This window comes from Pseudophryne corroboree, chromosome 4, assembly GCF_028390025.1.
Source record: "Pseudophryne corroboree isolate aPseCor3 chromosome 4, aPseCor3.hap2, whole genome shotgun sequence".
In the NCBI taxonomy this organism is placed as follows: domain Eukaryota; kingdom Metazoa; phylum Chordata; class Amphibia; order Anura; family Myobatrachidae; genus Pseudophryne; species Pseudophryne corroboree.
The window spans coordinates 632,443,418-632,460,562 of record NC_086447.1 but is presented as its reverse complement, the minus strand read 5'-3'; the positions used below and the strand labels follow the sequence as shown (position 1 = coordinate 632,460,562).

Below are 17,145 nucleotides of genomic sequence, written 5' to 3'. Positions count from 1 at the left end.
TCCGACCTGTGCTACCTGCCCTGGTGGATATAGTGGGGCCCATGCACGGCCAAATGGTCCATGCCAGTGGCGCAGTCAGTCTCCTGGGACCGCGACCAGATTGCGATTTCTGCGGGTCCCACCTCGGGGGCCCTCTTACCTCCTCCCTGAAGTGTGGCCACACGATCCAGGAGAGCAGCAGCGGTGATATATGCCTGATGACCGGAGCGCCTCCGCTGCAAGTACCCGGCTACCAGGGCGCGGGAGTACGCAGCGCCGCTGGGGGAGGTGATGGAGCCGCAGCACACATTGTCAGCATGACATACACAGCATCTAGAGCAGGCATTCCCAACCGCGGTCCTCAAGGCACACCAACAGTGCAGGTTTTAGTGATATCCAGGCTTCAGCACAGATGGTTGAATCAAAAGAACTGAGGTACTAATTAAGTCACCTGTGTTCAAGCCTGGATATCACTAAAACCAGGACTGTTAGTGTGCCTTGAGGACCGAGGTTGGGAAACACTGATCTAGAGCCTAGCTGCGGCCCTTGAAGTCTTCGTTCTTCTTAAAAAGGCTCTTATTAGGGCTACCCCCACCTGTTAGCTGCATGCACCAACTTACAAACTGTACTCCAGTGCCTGGAGGTGGGGCTAGAGAGGAGGCGGCGCTGTGCATCCTAGGAACAGTCAAAGCTTTAGCCTGTTGGTGCCTCGGATCAAGATCCAACTCTACACCCCCAATGTTATTACCTGTGGAATACCAGTGTACCCCGCTGCAGAAATGTATTGTATTATAAATTTGTCTTTGCATACTACTAGGGAGAAAAACCTGTAGTAAAATATGGCCACTTTACTCAAGTATGTAACAATTTAAAAATCCCCCCCCCCCCCCCCCCACACACACACACACACACACACACACACACACACACACACACACACACACAGTGTGGGGTTAAAACTCAGTACCACTTTTGTCCCTACTGCAGATGGCTTGAACGCATAATAAATAAGCACAAAACAAATCATTTCAAATAAAGCGAAAACATTTATTTTGCCGAGCTGAACATTGAAATTCAGGAATGTTTCTGGCACAAAAATGTTACAGCTTTACAATAAAAATAAAATTTGAGTTGGAGCAAGTAATATACAATGGTGGCTTTAGTAGCAAAACCTAGTGTAACGGTTTTTAGTGGCCATGGTAATAAACAGAAAAAAAAAAAAAAAGTCTTAAAAATGTCTGTACCACATTCAAACTGAACCTGTTTGATACTAAAATTTAAGAGGATTAGAGGACTTCCTAATAATATACTAAAACATGAAAGTTTAAAAATATCAATATACCCATTAAGTATAATTTAGAACACTTATCTGAAACATATTTACAATGGTTGGGTCCTCTGCGGATCCCAAATTTTATACTTCATGGGTAAAGATTCCAGCAAACAGTTTAGAGAAATACTTTGGTGCTGCAATTCACACATCATGGCCCAACTACTGTCCTTTCATTTACAATCAAATAGATACTATATTAACTAACAATTTTCATAAAACTGGATATTTAAAAAAAATTAAATTAAATTAAAAGTCAAAAGACTTCCACATAAAATCTTAAGCAAACATTTGGCAGTTACATATAATAATTAAAAAAAAATATTTATAAAAGGTGTGTGAAAGATTAATGGGACAGGAACATACTGAAGTCCGTGGAACACCAGAAGTAAAAAGAGTCCATCTCTTTAATGGTGCACCTTGCCAATTTTAAAAAAAAAGAGCTTTTATATTACATAACACATTTACAAAGTTAGAATGGTAATAGCAGCTGTTATGTAGTCTTCCGAAAGCCTTTTAGGATAGGATATATATTTTCAAACGCTTCGTAGATCTCGGCTCGAACTTTAGCACCTGAAAACAAAAACAACCAATGAATCAAGCCAGCCAACTGGATAAAAACAGGATATTAATACCTACCGGTAAATCCTTTTCTATAAGTCCGTAGAGGATGTTGGGGACAACTAAAGAACCATGGGATATAGACAGATCCGCAGGAGACATGGGCACTTTAAGAGTTTCAAAGGGGGCGTGACCTGGCTCCTCCCTCTATATCCCTCGCCAGACTCCGTCTGGAACTGTGCCCGGAGAGATGGACATTTTGAGGAAAAGAATTAACAACAAGGTGAGCATCATACCAGCTCACGCCATAAACATGCCGAATAACATGGCATTCAACTGAACACATGCCAACGGACATGAACAAAATTCAGCAACAAGCTGAAGAAACCATAACACAACCTGTGTATAACCAGAACTAAACTGCAGATACAGTACGCACTGGGACGGGCGCCCAACATCCTCTACGGACTTATAGAAAAGGATTTAAAGCTAGGTATTAAAATCCTGTTTTCTATTACGTCCTTGAGGATGTTGGAGACACCAAAAGAACCATGGGATTATACCAAAGCTCTATACCGGGCGGGAGAGTGCGGATGCCTCTGCAGCACCGATTGACCAAACTTTAGGTCTTCATCGACCAAGCTATCAAACTTGTAAAACTTAGCAAACGTGTATGACCCCGACCAAGTAGCAGCTCGGCAAAGTTGTAATGTTGAGACACCCCGGGCAGCCGCCCAGGACGAGCCCACCTTCCTAGTGGAATGGGCTTTTATCGATTTAGGTAACAGCAAACTTGCCGTGGAATGAGCAAACTTGCCGTGGAATTGCCCGCTGTGACATATCCAGCGGGCAATGGTCTGCTTGGAAGCAGGATTCCCAAGTTTATTGGGAGCAAACAGAGACTCTGTTTTCCTAACTGGAGCCGTTCTGGCAACGTAAATTTCAAAGCTCTGACGACATCCAGAGACTTTTCCTCAGCCAAAGTGCCAGTAGCCATTGGCACCACAATAGGTTGGTTAATGTGAAAAGATGAAACCACCATTGGCAGAAATTGTTGCTGAGTTCTCAATTCTGCCCTATCTTCATGGAAGATCAAATAAGGGCTCTTGTGAGACAAGGCCGCCAATTCAGACACCCACCTTGCGGATGCCAATGCTAACAAAATGACAACCTTCCAAGTGAGGAATTTCAACTCCACTTTACTTAAAGGTTCAAACCAATGTGATTTTAGGAATGTCAAAACCACATTTAGGTACCAAGTTGCCACAGGTAGCACAAAAGGAGGTTTGTATGTGCAGGACCCCTTTTACAAAGGTCTGCACCTCAGGGAGTGAGGCCAATTGTTTCTGAAAGAAAATTGACAAAGCAGAAAACTGCACTTTTATGGAGCCTAATTTTGTAGAAAATGGAGAAAACGTCCAAGGTCAAACTTCTCCACTGGAGCTTTCTTGGACTCGCACCAGGAAATATATTTCCTCCAAATACGGTGATAGTGTTTCGACGTCACACCTTTCCTAGCAAGGATAAGAGTGGGGATGACTTCATCGGGAATACCCTTACGGGCTAAAATCTGGCGTTCAACCGCCATGCTGTCAAACGTAGCCGCTGTAAGTCTTGATAGACGAATGACCCCTGCCGCAGCAGAACCTCACGAAGAGGAAGAGGCCATGGATCTTCGACTAAACTCCTGAAGATCCAGGTACCAAATTCTCCTTGGCCAGTCTGGAACTACAAGGAGCGCTGGAATCTGTGATTTTCTTAGGATTCTCAGAACCTTTGGAATGAGAGGAAGCGGAGGGAAAACGTACACCGACGGATACACCCAAGGCGACGTTAGTGCATCCACTGCCGCCGCCTGAGGGTCCCTGGACCGGGAACAATACTTTAGTAGTTCTTTGTTGTGGCGGGACGCCATCATGTCTATGTGGGGAACCCCCCATAGATTCGTTAGTAGGGAGAAGACTTCCTGATGGAGGCTCCACTCTTCTGGATGTAGATCGTGTCTGCTGAGGAAGTCTGCTTCTCAGTTGTCCATTCCCAGAAGGAAAATTGCAGACAGAGCGCTTACCCGAGTCTCTGCCCAACGAAGAATCTTTGTGGCTTCTGCCATTACTGTTCTGCTCTTTGTGCCGCCTTGGCGGTTTATGTACGCTACTGCTGTCACATTGTCCGATTGGATCAGGACAGGTCGGTTTCGAAGAAGATGCTCCGCTTGTAAATGGCCCTTAACTCCAGCACTTTATGTGAAGAAGAGTTTCCTGACTTGACCATCTTCCTTGGGAGGTCACCCCTTGTGTGACTGCTCCCCAACCTCGGAGACTTGCATCAGTGGTCACTAGGATCCAGTCTTGGATCTCGAATCTGCGTCCTTCTAAGAGGTGAGAGCTGTGTAGACACCCCAGGAGTGAGATTCTGGTGTTGGGGGATAGAACTATCCTCCGGTGCATATGAAGGTGGGATCCAGACTATTTGTCCAACAGGTCCCACTGAAACTCTGGCATGGAACCTCCCAAATTGGAGGGCCTCGTATGCCGCCACCATCTTCCCCAGCAATCGAATGCATTGATGAATGGAGACAGTTGGTAGTTTCAGAATGAGTTTTACCAAACTCTGAATTTCCAGTGCTTTCTCCGGAGGGAGGAACACTCTCAGCTGGACCGTGTCCAGAATCATACCCAAAAATGCCAACCGGGTTGTTGGAATTAAGTGCGATTTCGGCAGGTTCAAGAGCCAGCCGTGCTGTTGTAGAAGCGACAGAGACAGTGCAATGTCCTGTACCAGTTTTTCCTTGGACCTCGCCTTTATCAGGAGATCGTCCAAGTACGGGATAATTGTAACTCCTCTTTTTCTGAGGAGAATCATCATTTCTACTATGACTTTTGTGAAAATCCTCGGAGCCATGGCCAGGCCAAACGGCAACGTCTGAAATTGGTAATGAGTATCCTGGATTGTAAACCGGAGATAACTCTGATGAGGGGGATAAATGGGAACATGAAGGTGGGGATCCTTTATGTCCATCCTTGCGGGCTCGCTACGCTTGCCACGCAGCGCTCGCCACGCTGCGGGCTCGGTGGCGACGTGCGGTCGCCACGGGTTCTATTCCCACTCTATGGGTGTCGTGGACAGCCACGAGTGGAAATAGTCCCTGTTGGTCGGCATGCCGACCATCGGGATACTGAGCCGGCGGGATGGTGGAGGTCGTCATGTGACTGTCGGTCAACAGCGCGCCGGTCAAATGAATACCACCCCCATTGATGAGTCCATAGCGCACGCCTAGCCGCAATTGACATAGCATTAGCCTTAGCCCCCAGGAGGCCAGCATCTCTTGCAGCCTCTTTCAAGTACTGACATAACCAAGCGTCACTAGGCTGCTATCCCTATCCAGAGTATCTAAATCCGCAGATAAACGTTCAGCCCATTTTTCAATGGCGCTACTAACCCACGCTGACACAATAAGCGGTCTAAGCTGCGTCCCCGTGGTAGTAAAAATAGCTTTTAAAGTAGCCTCCTGCTTACGATCAGCCGGCTCTTTAAGAGTCGTCGACTGAGCCACAGGGAGCGCTACCAGTTTAGACAAGCGTGCTAGGGCTTTGTCTACTGTGGGTGGTATATCCCACTTATCCCTATCCGCTGCGGGAAAGGGGTATGCCACCTTGATCCTATTAGGAATGAGAAATTTCTCATCAGGTGTATTCCAAATGCCATCAAAAAGGTCATTTAGTTCAAAACAAGGAGGAAAAGTAACCGTGTGTCTCTTTTCTTTGTAAATAATGACCCTTGTTTCTGATGTAAAGGGCTCCTCGTCAATAAGTAATATGTCTTTGACAGCCACAATCATATATTGAATACTCTTAGCCAATTTAGGATCTAACCTAGAATAAGCATAATCGGCACCGGTATCAGAGTCCGTGTCGGTATCTGTGTCATCTAATTGGTCAACACTACGTTTCAGTGACCCTTGAAATAAAGCGTCATCTACTGATCTCTTCCAAATCTGCAGTTGAGTCAGATTCAGTAAACTTTTGATTTAACAGTGTAATATTAGCATTTAAAGCATTTAAAGCAGTTAACCAATCAGCCGTCGGCGGTGCCGACAGGACCCCCAAAACATTTGGTGTCCCCAATAAATTATCCCCTTGAGAGGAGAATTCTGCCTCAGACATGTTGTCTCCCTAACAACACCCAAAGAAAAGCCTGTGAGGGAACAAAAGGAAAGGAGCCAGCTCACACCCCAGCGCCAAAGTGCTGGTCTGAAAACACCCTCAAGTGTCACAGAGCTGCAGCGCTATATATCTGTATAGAAATAATCTGCCCCCCCCCCTCGTTTTTATAGCCCCTGGTACTTGTCTGCTGTGAGGAAGGACCAGCTCTGCTGCTTGGAGGAGGAAATGGCGCCGAGTGAGCCTGGAGGAAGAAGCCCCGCCCCCAACATGGCACGCTTCTTCCCGCTTATGTTTACATGTTTATCCTGGCGGGGGTTTGCGGGCAGTGCCAGGGCACTGTACAGATATGCCAGCCTTATTTATGAGGTATTTTTAGCTCCCCGGTGCGCCCCCCCTCCCAGCGCCCTGCACCCAGTGGTGTGTACAGTCCGGGAGCCTGGCGCGCACTGAGCAAATCATGCTGCGCAGTACCTCTATATGCCGTCTTTGTTGAAGAGAAGATGTCTTTTCCTCACATACTCACCTGTCTTCTGGCTTGAAGAGGGGGGACAGCAAGCTGTGGGAGCGAGCATCCAGGAGAGCCCGGCGTTCATCCCCCCTCAGGAGCTGAAGGCATCCTGTCAGCAGCAGCAGAGCCCTGAAACTCATTAGACGTGGGTCTAGACTGCTCTCCCCTCTTTCCCACAGCAGGGAGTCTGTAGCCAGCAGATCTCCCCAAAATAAAAAAACCTAACATTAAGTCTTTTCAGAGAAACTCTAAGAGCCCCGCCCCCCCCCGAGTGCCTCCATCTCGCAGGGCACATTTTCTAAACTGAGTCTGGGTAAGGATACAGAGGGAGTAGCCAGGTCACGCCCCCTTTGAAAGTCTTAAAGTGCCCATGTCTCCTGCGGATCCGTCTATATCCCATGGTTCTTTTGGTGTCCCCAACATCCTCAAGGACGTAATAGAAAATATTCTATATGCAGGAAGATCGTGTTCGTTCACTAGGTGCTTAGTGCTAAGACACTTGGGGGTCAAGCCAATTACCCGATATGAAGTTGCAGCATTAGAGTACTACCGGTCTATCAGGTTTTTGTTCACAGCAACATAGAGATCAGGATGCAAGGGGGTGAATTGCAATGCCGCTGCCGGAGTTTAAACGCTGATACAAATGCAATTCAACCTGTTTGCGGGTAATTGGATTGAGCCCTTGGTGTGATCAAAGTATACACAGCTAAGGGATACTTAATTCACCTGGGCTACTCTGACTTAAACTACTAAATTAAGATGTACAGATGAATAGATATTGAAGCTATTCACTCAGCAACAACAATCAACAGAGCTGCACAACTAGATAACTTTATTCAGATGCATCTGTACTTAACCCAGTAGAATTCATGATCTAATGAATAACATAGGAAGCATACTCTTGGGGAACACTGGAGAAGTCCCAAAATTGCCACTAGCGGGTGGATTTGCTCATTAGAACAGGTAAAGAATACCTTCCTTCCATTCAAAACTAGCATTCCTTGAAACAGACAAATTAATCTTAGAAAATATTAAAATTTCTACCCATGTCTGTATATTTCAGCTTTAGCAACTCAATGCATTGTATTCAAAATGTTGTCATTAAAAATTAAAATGTGTCCTTCTCAGTGATTAGCACCCTGCTCCAAAGAAAAATAATAGAGTTTTAATACCTACCAGTAAATCCTTTTCTCGTAGTCCATAAGGGATTTTGGGGGAAACTAGTACGATAGGTATAGACGGGGTCCAAAGGAGCCAGTGCACTTTAAATTTCTTCAAATTGTTGTGCTGGCTCCTACCCTCTATGCCCCCTCCCACAGGCAGTTATAGGTAAAAATGAGCCCGAAGGAGAAAGGACATATATGAGAGAAGGAACAAGATAACAGAAAGGGTGGTGAGATTTACACACCAGCACACCATTAACATACAACAACCAGCAAAGGCTGGTAACAACAGCTGAACAGGTAACTATAGAACAAGAACCTGCAGAAAAGTCCACACACTGAGGTGGGCACCCAATATCCCTTATGGACTACGAGAAAAGGATTTACCGGTAGGTATTAAAATCCTATTTTCTCTAGCATCCATAAGGGATATTGGAGAACCTAGTACGAAGGGGACGTCCCAAAGCATCCAGAATGGGCAGGAACATGCAGAGACTGCTGCAGCACCGCCTGCCCAAACTGGGTATCCTCTTCGGCCAGGGTATCAAATTTGTATAACTTCACAAAAGTGTTCTTCCCCGACCAGGTAGCAGCTCGGCATAGTTGCAAGGCCGAGACTCCACGGGCAGCCGCCAAGGAAGAGCCCACTGATCTAGTAGAGTGGGCCTTTCGAGAGTTAGGAACAGGTAAGGCTGCAGACACATAGGCCTGTTGGATAATCACCCTAATCCAACGAGCAATGGACTGCTTTGAAGCAGGGCAACCCTTCTGCGCATCATAGAGCATGAATAAGGAATCAGTCTTTCTGACCCGAGCTGTACGTCAGACATATCTTCAAGGCACGCACAGCATCTAATGCCTCCGGAGGAGTAGAAGCGTCAGAACTGGACGGAACCACAATAGGTTGATTCAAATGAAACGCGGAGATAACCTTCAGCAGGTACTGCTGTCTAGTCTGGAGCTCCGCTCTGTCCTCGTAAAAGACCAAGTAAGGACTTTTACACGATAAAGCCCCCCCAATTCTGAAAAACGTCGAGCAGAAGCCATGGCCAGTAACATCACAGTCTTCCATGTGAGGTACTTGTCTTCTACAGTCATCAGAGGCTCAAACCAAGAGGACTGTAAAAATGTCAACACTGCCGTAGGCGGCACAAAGGGAGGTTGAATGTGGAGTACCCCTTGAAAGAAGGTCTGAACTTCTGGCAACGCTGTCAATTTCTTCTGAAAGAAAATGGAGAGAGCTAAAATCTGGACCTTAACCGAACCCAGACATAAGCCCTTAGCCACACTAGCCTGCAGGAAACGTCCCAAGTAAATCTCTGCAGGCGGATACGTGCCTTCCTCGCACCAAGAGACTTATCTCCTCCAAATATGAGGATAGGTTTTTGACGTCACAGGTTTCCTGGCCTGAACCATGGATGCAATAACCTTCTTGGAAAGGACCTTGCGAGCTAGGATGTTCCGCTCAACCTCCATGCCATCAAACGTTGTCGCCATAAGTCCGGGTAGACGAACAGTCCTTGTTGAAGATCTTTTCGAGTGGTAGAGGCCAAGAGTCTTGGACCGACATGTCCAGAAGACCCGCGTACCACATCCTCCGAGACCAATCTGGGGCAATTAGAATTGCCTGGACACCTTGATTCCTGATCTGCTTTAGCACTCTTGGGAGCAATGGGATCGGCGGAAACAGGTAGACCAGCCGGTACGGCCAAGGCAACACCACTGCGTCCACTGCCCTCACCTGAGGGTCTCTGGTCCGCGAGCAATACCAGGGAAGTTTCTTGTTGAGACGAGAAGCCATCATGTCTATTTGTGGGCAACCCCATCGATCGATGATCTGCTGGAACACAAGACGGTGGAGCCCCCACTCCCCCAGGTGGAGATCGTGACGACTCAGGAAGTCCACCTCCCAGTTGTCCACACCCAGAATGAAGATTGCTGACATGGCTCATGCATTCCTTTCCGCCCAGAGGAGTATCTGACACCTTTCGCATGCAGGCTCTGCTTTTTTTCCCTCCTTGTTGATTGATATATGCCACCGCCGTGGCGTTGTCCGACTGAACCTGGATCGTGTGATCCTTGAGCAGAGAAGATGCTTGAAGTAGAGCATTGCAGATGGCCCAAAGTTCCAGAAAGTTGACTGGAAGGAGGCTTTCGTGGGCTGACCACCTGCCCTGGAACTGCACCCCTTGGATGACAGCACCCCATCCTCTCAGACTCGCATCCATCATGAGGAGAATCCAATCCTGAATCCCGAAACTCCTGCCCTCCAGGAGACTGGAGGACTATAGCCTCCACAGGAGGGAAATCCTGGCCTGAGGTGACAGCTGAATCATCCGGTGCATTAGGAGATGCGATCCGGACCACTTGCTCCGGAGATCCAACTGAAACTTTCTTTCGTATGAGGCAACCATCTTTCCCAACAATCTTATACAGAGATGAACGGACACTCGAGTAGGTCGGAACACAATGCTTACCTTCTCATGAAGTGTTTTCACCTTGTCCTCTGGTAGAAACACCTTCTGGACCACAGTATCCAGCAACATCCCCAGGTACAGGAACCTTGAAGTTGGGTCCAGGTGGGACTTCTGTAAGTTGAGGATCCACCCATGGTCGGACAGAAGACGGATGCTGCAGTCGATATGGAGCAACAAAAGCTCCCTAGATTTTGCCTTTACCAAAAGATCGTCCAGATAAGCGACCACACTGATCCTCTGGACACAGAGTTGAAGCATCATCTCCGCCATCACCTTCATGAACACCCTTGGGGCTGTTGACAGGCCGAAGGGCAGTGCCCGGAATTGGAAGAGATCGCCCAGCAGGGCAAACTGCAGGTACGCCTGATGAGGAGGCCAAATCAGAATATGGAGATAGGTGTCCTTGATATCCAAGGAGACCATAAAATCCTCTTTTTCGAGGCCCGCAATCACAGCTTGCAGGCATTCCATTTTGAATTTGAACACCCTCAAATAAGGATTCGAGGATTTCAGATTCAGAATGGATCTGACCGAACCGTCCGGCTTCGGCACCACAAACAGGTTTGAGTAAAACCGCGCTGTGGTAGTGGTACTGGAACAATGACGTGGGACTGGACCAACTTTCGGATAGCCTGTTGCAATGTAACATGCATAATCTCCAAAGCTGGTAAGCATGATTTGAAAAATCGTTGGGGGGAGGAGTACTGTCAAACTCCAGCTTGTAGCCTTGAGAAACAAGCTCCCTGGCCCAGGCATCCTGGCAGGAGGTCTCCCAGACGCGGCTGAAGTGATGCAGTCGGGCTCCCACCTCGAGGTGGGTGGGCACAGTCATGCTGAGGCCTTAGTGGAAGCAGAACTGGCGGACTGTTCCTGAGAACTGGCACTTGCAGGTTTTCTGGACTTATCCCTGGTGCCTCTAGACGCATTGGAGGCACCTCTGGTGTGGGACCGAAAGGACTGGACAGACGATCCCAGACAGGATCGTCTCACCGGCGGGGCCCCAGTGAGGGAAAACGTGGATTTTCCAGCAGTAACTTTGGAAATCTATGCATCCAGACCAACCCAAAATAGCCATTCCCCAGAAAAAAGGAGGGATTCCACATAATGTTTGGATTCTGCATCCGTAATCCACTGACGCAACCACAAGGCTCAACGCGCCGACACCGCCATGGCAGACGTCCGAGCATTAATGTTCCCCATCTCCTTGAATGAATCACAGAGGACACGTGTAGTGTCCTGAATGTGTTTTAGGAGGGTCACCATAGTGGTCAAGGGCCTATCCCCCGAGAGGCCCCCTGAATTTGCGTGGCCCAAGAATGAATAGCATGGGTCATCCAGCAACCCGCAATGACAGGTCTTTGTCAAAGGCTGGCTGCAGTGTATATAGATTTTAGGGTAGTCTCCTTCATAGTAAAGGAGCCCGGGGCAGGCAGCACCGCCTTCTTAGACAGGCGAGAGACAGACATCCACACCAGGGGTTTCTTTCCAAAATTTTCTACCTTGAGTAGCAAATGGGAAAGTGCGCAAAATTTTTTGGACACGTGGAATTTTTTGTCTGGATTTTTCCAGGGCTGTTCGAATAAGTCATCTAACTCTGGAAAATCAGGGAAAGTGACATTGGGCTTGTTATGTACAAAGAAAAAATACTGCTGTGATGTAGGGTCCTCAACACATCCCTTATAGCCAAAATGAGGGGTTCAATACACTGAGTAGAAACGGGATCCCCACTAATAGGATCGAGGTCATCCCCATCATCTTGAATATCATCATCTGAATCTGATAGCAGAGCAGGTAAACCACGGTTCTGTAGACCTGTATGAGAGGCGGGGGGGGGGGGGGGGGGCTGTGCATCTGCCCTAGCAGCTAAATCTGCAACAGCCGAGTCTTCTGTACATTAGCAATGAGCTGGGAAGACATAGTAGTCATCATAGTCTTAAGAGACCATGTGGCCGGAGAGACTAACCAGCCACACGTGTAATGGTGGCCGCGGCACTGAAGGGGTTAATCCTCAGCTGCCAGGCACCATTTGGACAATAGGCGCTCTGCGTCACTGTTAAACGTACTTACGGAGCTGGGCGCGGACTGTTTAAAATAAGATTTTAAACCTACCGGTAAATCTATTTCTCCTAGTCCGTAGAGGATGCTGGGGACTCCGTAAGGACCATGGGGTATAGATAGGGCACCTAAAAAGAACTTTGACTATGGGTGTGCACTGGCTCCTCCCTCTATGCCCCTCCTCCAGACCTCAGTTAGAGAACTGTGCCCAGAGGAGATGGACAATACAAGGCAGGATTTAGCAATCCAAGGGCAAGATTCATACCAGCCCACACCAATCATACCATGTAACCTGGAACATACATAACCAGTTAACAGTATGAACAAAAACAACAGTAACGGTCCAAGACCGATGTCAACTGTAACATAAACCTTATGTAAGCAACAACTATATACAAGTCTTGCAGAGTTTTCGCACTGGGATGGGCGCCCAGCATCCTCTACGGACTAAGAGAAATAGATTTACCGGTAGGTTTAAAATCTTATTTTCTCTTACGTACTAGAGGATGCTGGGGACTCCGTAAGGACCATGGGGTTTATACCAAAGCATCCAATCGGGCGGGAGAGTGCGGACGACTCTGCAGCACCGACTGAGCAAACGCTAGGTCCTCATCACCTAGGGTATCAAACTTGTAGAATTTAGCAAAAGTGTTCGACCCCGACCAAGTCGCCGCTCGGCAAAGTTGTAAAGCCGAGACGCCTCGGGCAGCCGCCCAAGAAGAGCCCACACCTTTCTAGTGGAATGAACCTTAACCGAATTTGTTACCGGCAATCCAGCCGTAGAGTGAGCCTGCTGAATCGTATTACAGATCCAGCGAGAAATAGTCTGCTTTGAAGCAGGAGCGCCAATCTTATTGGCCGCATACAGGACAAACAGAGCCTCTGTTTTCCTAATTCTAGCCGTCCTGGCTACATAAATTTTTAAGGCCCTGACTACGTCTAGGGATCTGGAATCCTCCAGGTCACCGGTAGCCACAGGCACCACAATAGGTTGATTCATATGGAACGACGAAACCACTTTAGGCAAAAATTGAGGACGTGTCCTCAATTCAGCTCGATCCACATGAAAAATCAAGTAGGGGCTCTTGTGTGATAGAGCCGCCAATTCTGACACTCGCCTTGCTGATGCTAAGGCCAACAACATTACCACCTTCCAGGTAAGAAATTTCAACTCAACCTTGTTAAGCGGTTCAAACCAGTGTGATTTTAGGAACTGCAACACCACGTTAAGGTCCCATGGTGCCACCGGAAGCACAAAAGGGGGCTGGATGTGCAGCACTCCCTTTACAAACGTCTGGACTTCTGGAAGAGAAGCCAATTCCTTCTGAAAGAAAATCGAGGGGGCCGAAATCTGTACCTTAACCGAGCCTAATTTCAGACCCATATCCACTCCTGTCTGTAGGAAGTGGAGAAGACGACCCAAATTAAAATCTTCCGTAGGTGCATTCTTGGTCTCACACCAAGACACATACTATCGCCAGATACGGTGATAATGTTTTATCGTCACCTCCTTGCTAGCCTTTATTAAAGTAGGGATGACCTCTTCCGGAATCCCCTTTTTTGCTAGGATTCGGCGTTCAACCGCCATGCCGTCAAACGTAACCGCAGTAAGTCTTGAAATACACAGGGCCCCTGCTGCAACAGGTCTTCCCTCAGAGGAAGAGGACAGGGGTCTCCTGTGAGAATCTCTTGTAGATCCGAGTACCAAGCCCTTCGAGGCCAGTTTGGGACAACGAGTATCGTCTGTACTCTTCTTCGTCTTATGATCCTCAACACTTTCGTGATAAGAGGAAGAGGAGGGAACACGTAGACCGAGTCGAACACCCACGATGTTACCAGTGCGTCTACTGCTACTGCCTGAGGGTCCCGAGACCTGGCGCAATACCTCCGAAGTTTTTTGTTGAGGCGTGACGCCATCATGTCTATTTGAGGAGTTCCCCAAAGACGTGTTACGTCTGCAAAGACTTCTTGATGAAGTCCCCACTCTCCTGGATGGAGATCGTGTCTGCTGAGGAAGTCTGCTTCCCAGTTGTCCACTCCCGGAATGAAGACAGCCGACAGAGCGCTTACATGATTTTTCGCCCAGCGAAGGATCCTTGTGGCTTCCACCATCGCGACTCTGCTACTTGTCCCGCCTTGGCGGTTCACATGAGCCACTGCTGTGACATTGTCTGATTGAATCAGAACCGAAAGGTTTCGAAGAAAACTCTCCGCTTGTCGAAGGCCATTGTAAATGGCCCTGAGTTCCAACACATTGATGTGTAGACAGGACTCCTGGTCTGACCAAAGACCCTGAAAAGTCTTTCCCTGTGTGACCGCTCCCCATCCTCGGAGGCTCGCGTCCGTGGTAACCAGGATCCAGTCCTGAATCCAGAACAGGCGATCCTCCAGCAGGTGAGCACTTTGCAACCACCACAGGAGGGACACTCTGGTTCCTGGGGACAGAGTTATTTTCCGATGAAATGCAGATGGGACCTGGACCACTTGTCCAGAAGGTCCCATTGAAAAATCCTTGCATGGAACCTTCCAAAGGGAATGGCCTCGTAGGCCACCACCATTTTCCCCAGAACTCGCGTGCATTGGTGAACCGACACCCTTTTCGGTTTTAGCAGGTCTCTGACCATGTTCTGGATGTCTTGGGCTCTCTCTATTGGGAGGAAGACCTTCATTTGTTCCGTATCCAGTATCATACCTAGGAACGGTAGTCGAGTTGTCGGAAACAACTGTGACTTCGGTAGATTTAGAAACAGTGTTGCTGGAGCGCTCTCTCTGAGAGCGCCACACTGCTCAGCAATTTCTCTCTTGATCTCGCTTTTATCAGGAGATCGTCCAATTATGGGATAATTGTGACTCCATGCTTGCGCAGGACCACCATCATTTCCGCCATTATCTTGGTGAAAATCCTCGGGGCCGTGGAAAGTCCAAACGGCAACGTCTGAAATTGGTAATGACAATCCTGTACAGCGAATCTCAGGTATTCCTGATGGGGGGCATATATGGGGACATGAAGGTACGCATCCTTTATGTCCAGAGACACCATAAACTCCCCCTCCTCCATGTTGGCTATTATTGCTCTGAGAGATTCCATTTTGAATTTGAATCTTTTTATGTACAGGTTTAGGGATTTCAGATTCAAAATCGGTCTGACCGTACCGTCCGGTTTCGGGACCACAATAGGGTTGAATAGTAACCTCTTCCCTGCTGGTGCAGGGGAACCTTGATTATCACTTGCTGTATACACAGCGTTTGAATTGCAGCTAACACTACATCCCTTTCCGATGTGGAAGCTGGTAGGGCCGATTTGAAAAATCGGCTCGGGGGCACAACCCTGGGAAACTATTTCCAACACCCAGGGATTCAGGTCCGAACTGACCCAGGCCTGACTGAAAAGTCGAAAACGTGCCCCCACCGGTGCGGACTCCCTCAGGGGAGTCCCAGCGTCATGCTGTGGTTTTTGGAGCAGCCGGGGAGGACTTTTGTTCCTGTGCACCTGCCGAAACAGGTGCTCTCTTGCCTCTGCCTTTACCTCTGGCGAGGAAAGAGGATCCCCGACCTCTTTTGGACCTGTGCAACCGAAAGGACTGCATCTGATAGGTGGTGCTTTCTTTTGTTGTTGGGGAATATATGGTAAAAAATTTGATTTACCTGCTGTAGCTGTGGAAACCAGGTCCGTCAGACCATCCCCAAACAATACATCAACCTTATAGGGTAGTACTTCCATATGTTTTTTGGAATCCGCATCACCCGTCCATTGGCGAGTCCATAAGGATCTTCTCGCTGAGATAGACATGGCATTGGCCCTAAAAGCTAGCAATCCAATGTCCCTTTGAGCATCCCTCATAAATAAGACTGCGCCTTTTATATGGGCTAGAGTTAGGAATATAGTATCTTTATCCATAGTATCAAATTGATCTGTCAGCTCATCTGTCCAAGCTGCAATTGCGCTACACACCCATGCCGACGCAATCGTCGGTCTTAACACAGTCCCCGTATGAGAATAAATACCCTTTAAGGTAGTTTTTTGCCTGCGATCTGCAGGGTCTTTAAGGGCCGCTGTGTCAGGAGACGGTAGCGCCACTTTCTTCGACAAGCGCGTCAGGGCCTTGTCCACAGTGGGGGGTGATTCCCAAATCTCCCTGTCCTGCTTAGGGAAAGGGTATGCCATAAAAATTCTTTTGGGGATCTGCGGTCTCTTATCCGGAGTCTCCCAAGCTTTTCCAAAGAACTCATTTAATTCATGAGATGTGGGAAAATTAATAATCTGTTTCTTTTCCTTAAACATGTGTACCCTTGTGTCGGGGACCGAGGGTTCATCCACAATATGCAACACATCCCTTATTGCCACAATCATACACTGAATGGTTTTAGTCACCCTAGGGTGCAATTTTACTTCGTCATAGTCGACACTGGAATCAAAATCCGTGTCGGTAGTAGTGTCTTGTGTTAAGGGATGCTTTTGAGACCCCGACGGGCCCTGTGAGTCGGTCCAATCTGAGGATTGACCGCCTGATGTCCCCCCTAAACCAGCCTTATCAAGCCTTTTATGTAAAGATGCCACACTTGCATGCAACGTATGCCACATGTCCATCCAATCTGGAGTCGGCACAACAGACGGGGACACACCACTCATTTGCTCAACCTCCTCCTTGGAGAAGCCTTCCACCTCAGACATGTCGACACACACGTACAGACACCCCACATACACAGGGATTAACCTATAAGGGGACAAAACCCCAACCAGGTCCTAAGGAGAGACAGAGAAAGAGTATGCCAGCACACACCAGCGCTTAACAACACTGGAAAAAATAAATATATATCTAGATAGCGCTTTTATATATATATTATGTCAATTCCCACTCACTGCGTCGCCAAAGTGCCCCCCTCCTCTTTTTTCCAGCCTGTGTTCAGC

The 17,145-nt window shown here is 47.9% G+C and overlaps 1 protein-coding gene across 2 annotated transcripts in view; it reads right to left on the bottom strand.

Moving 5' to 3' along the window:
• Window positions 1-1,005: 1,005 nt before the first annotated feature.
• The window catches only part of TBP (TATA-box binding protein), a 265,871-nt gene continuing 249,731 nt past the window's right edge, over window positions 1,006-17,145 (bottom strand). For both annotated transcript variants that reach the window (XM_063917700.1, XM_063917701.1), the window contains exon 8: window positions 1,006-1,882. In XM_063917700.1, coding sequence (XP_063773770.1) covers window positions 1,803-1,882 — 80 coding nt within the window. In that variant the 3' untranslated portion in view covers window positions 1,006-1,802. The remainder of the gene's footprint in view (window positions 1,883-17,145) is intronic.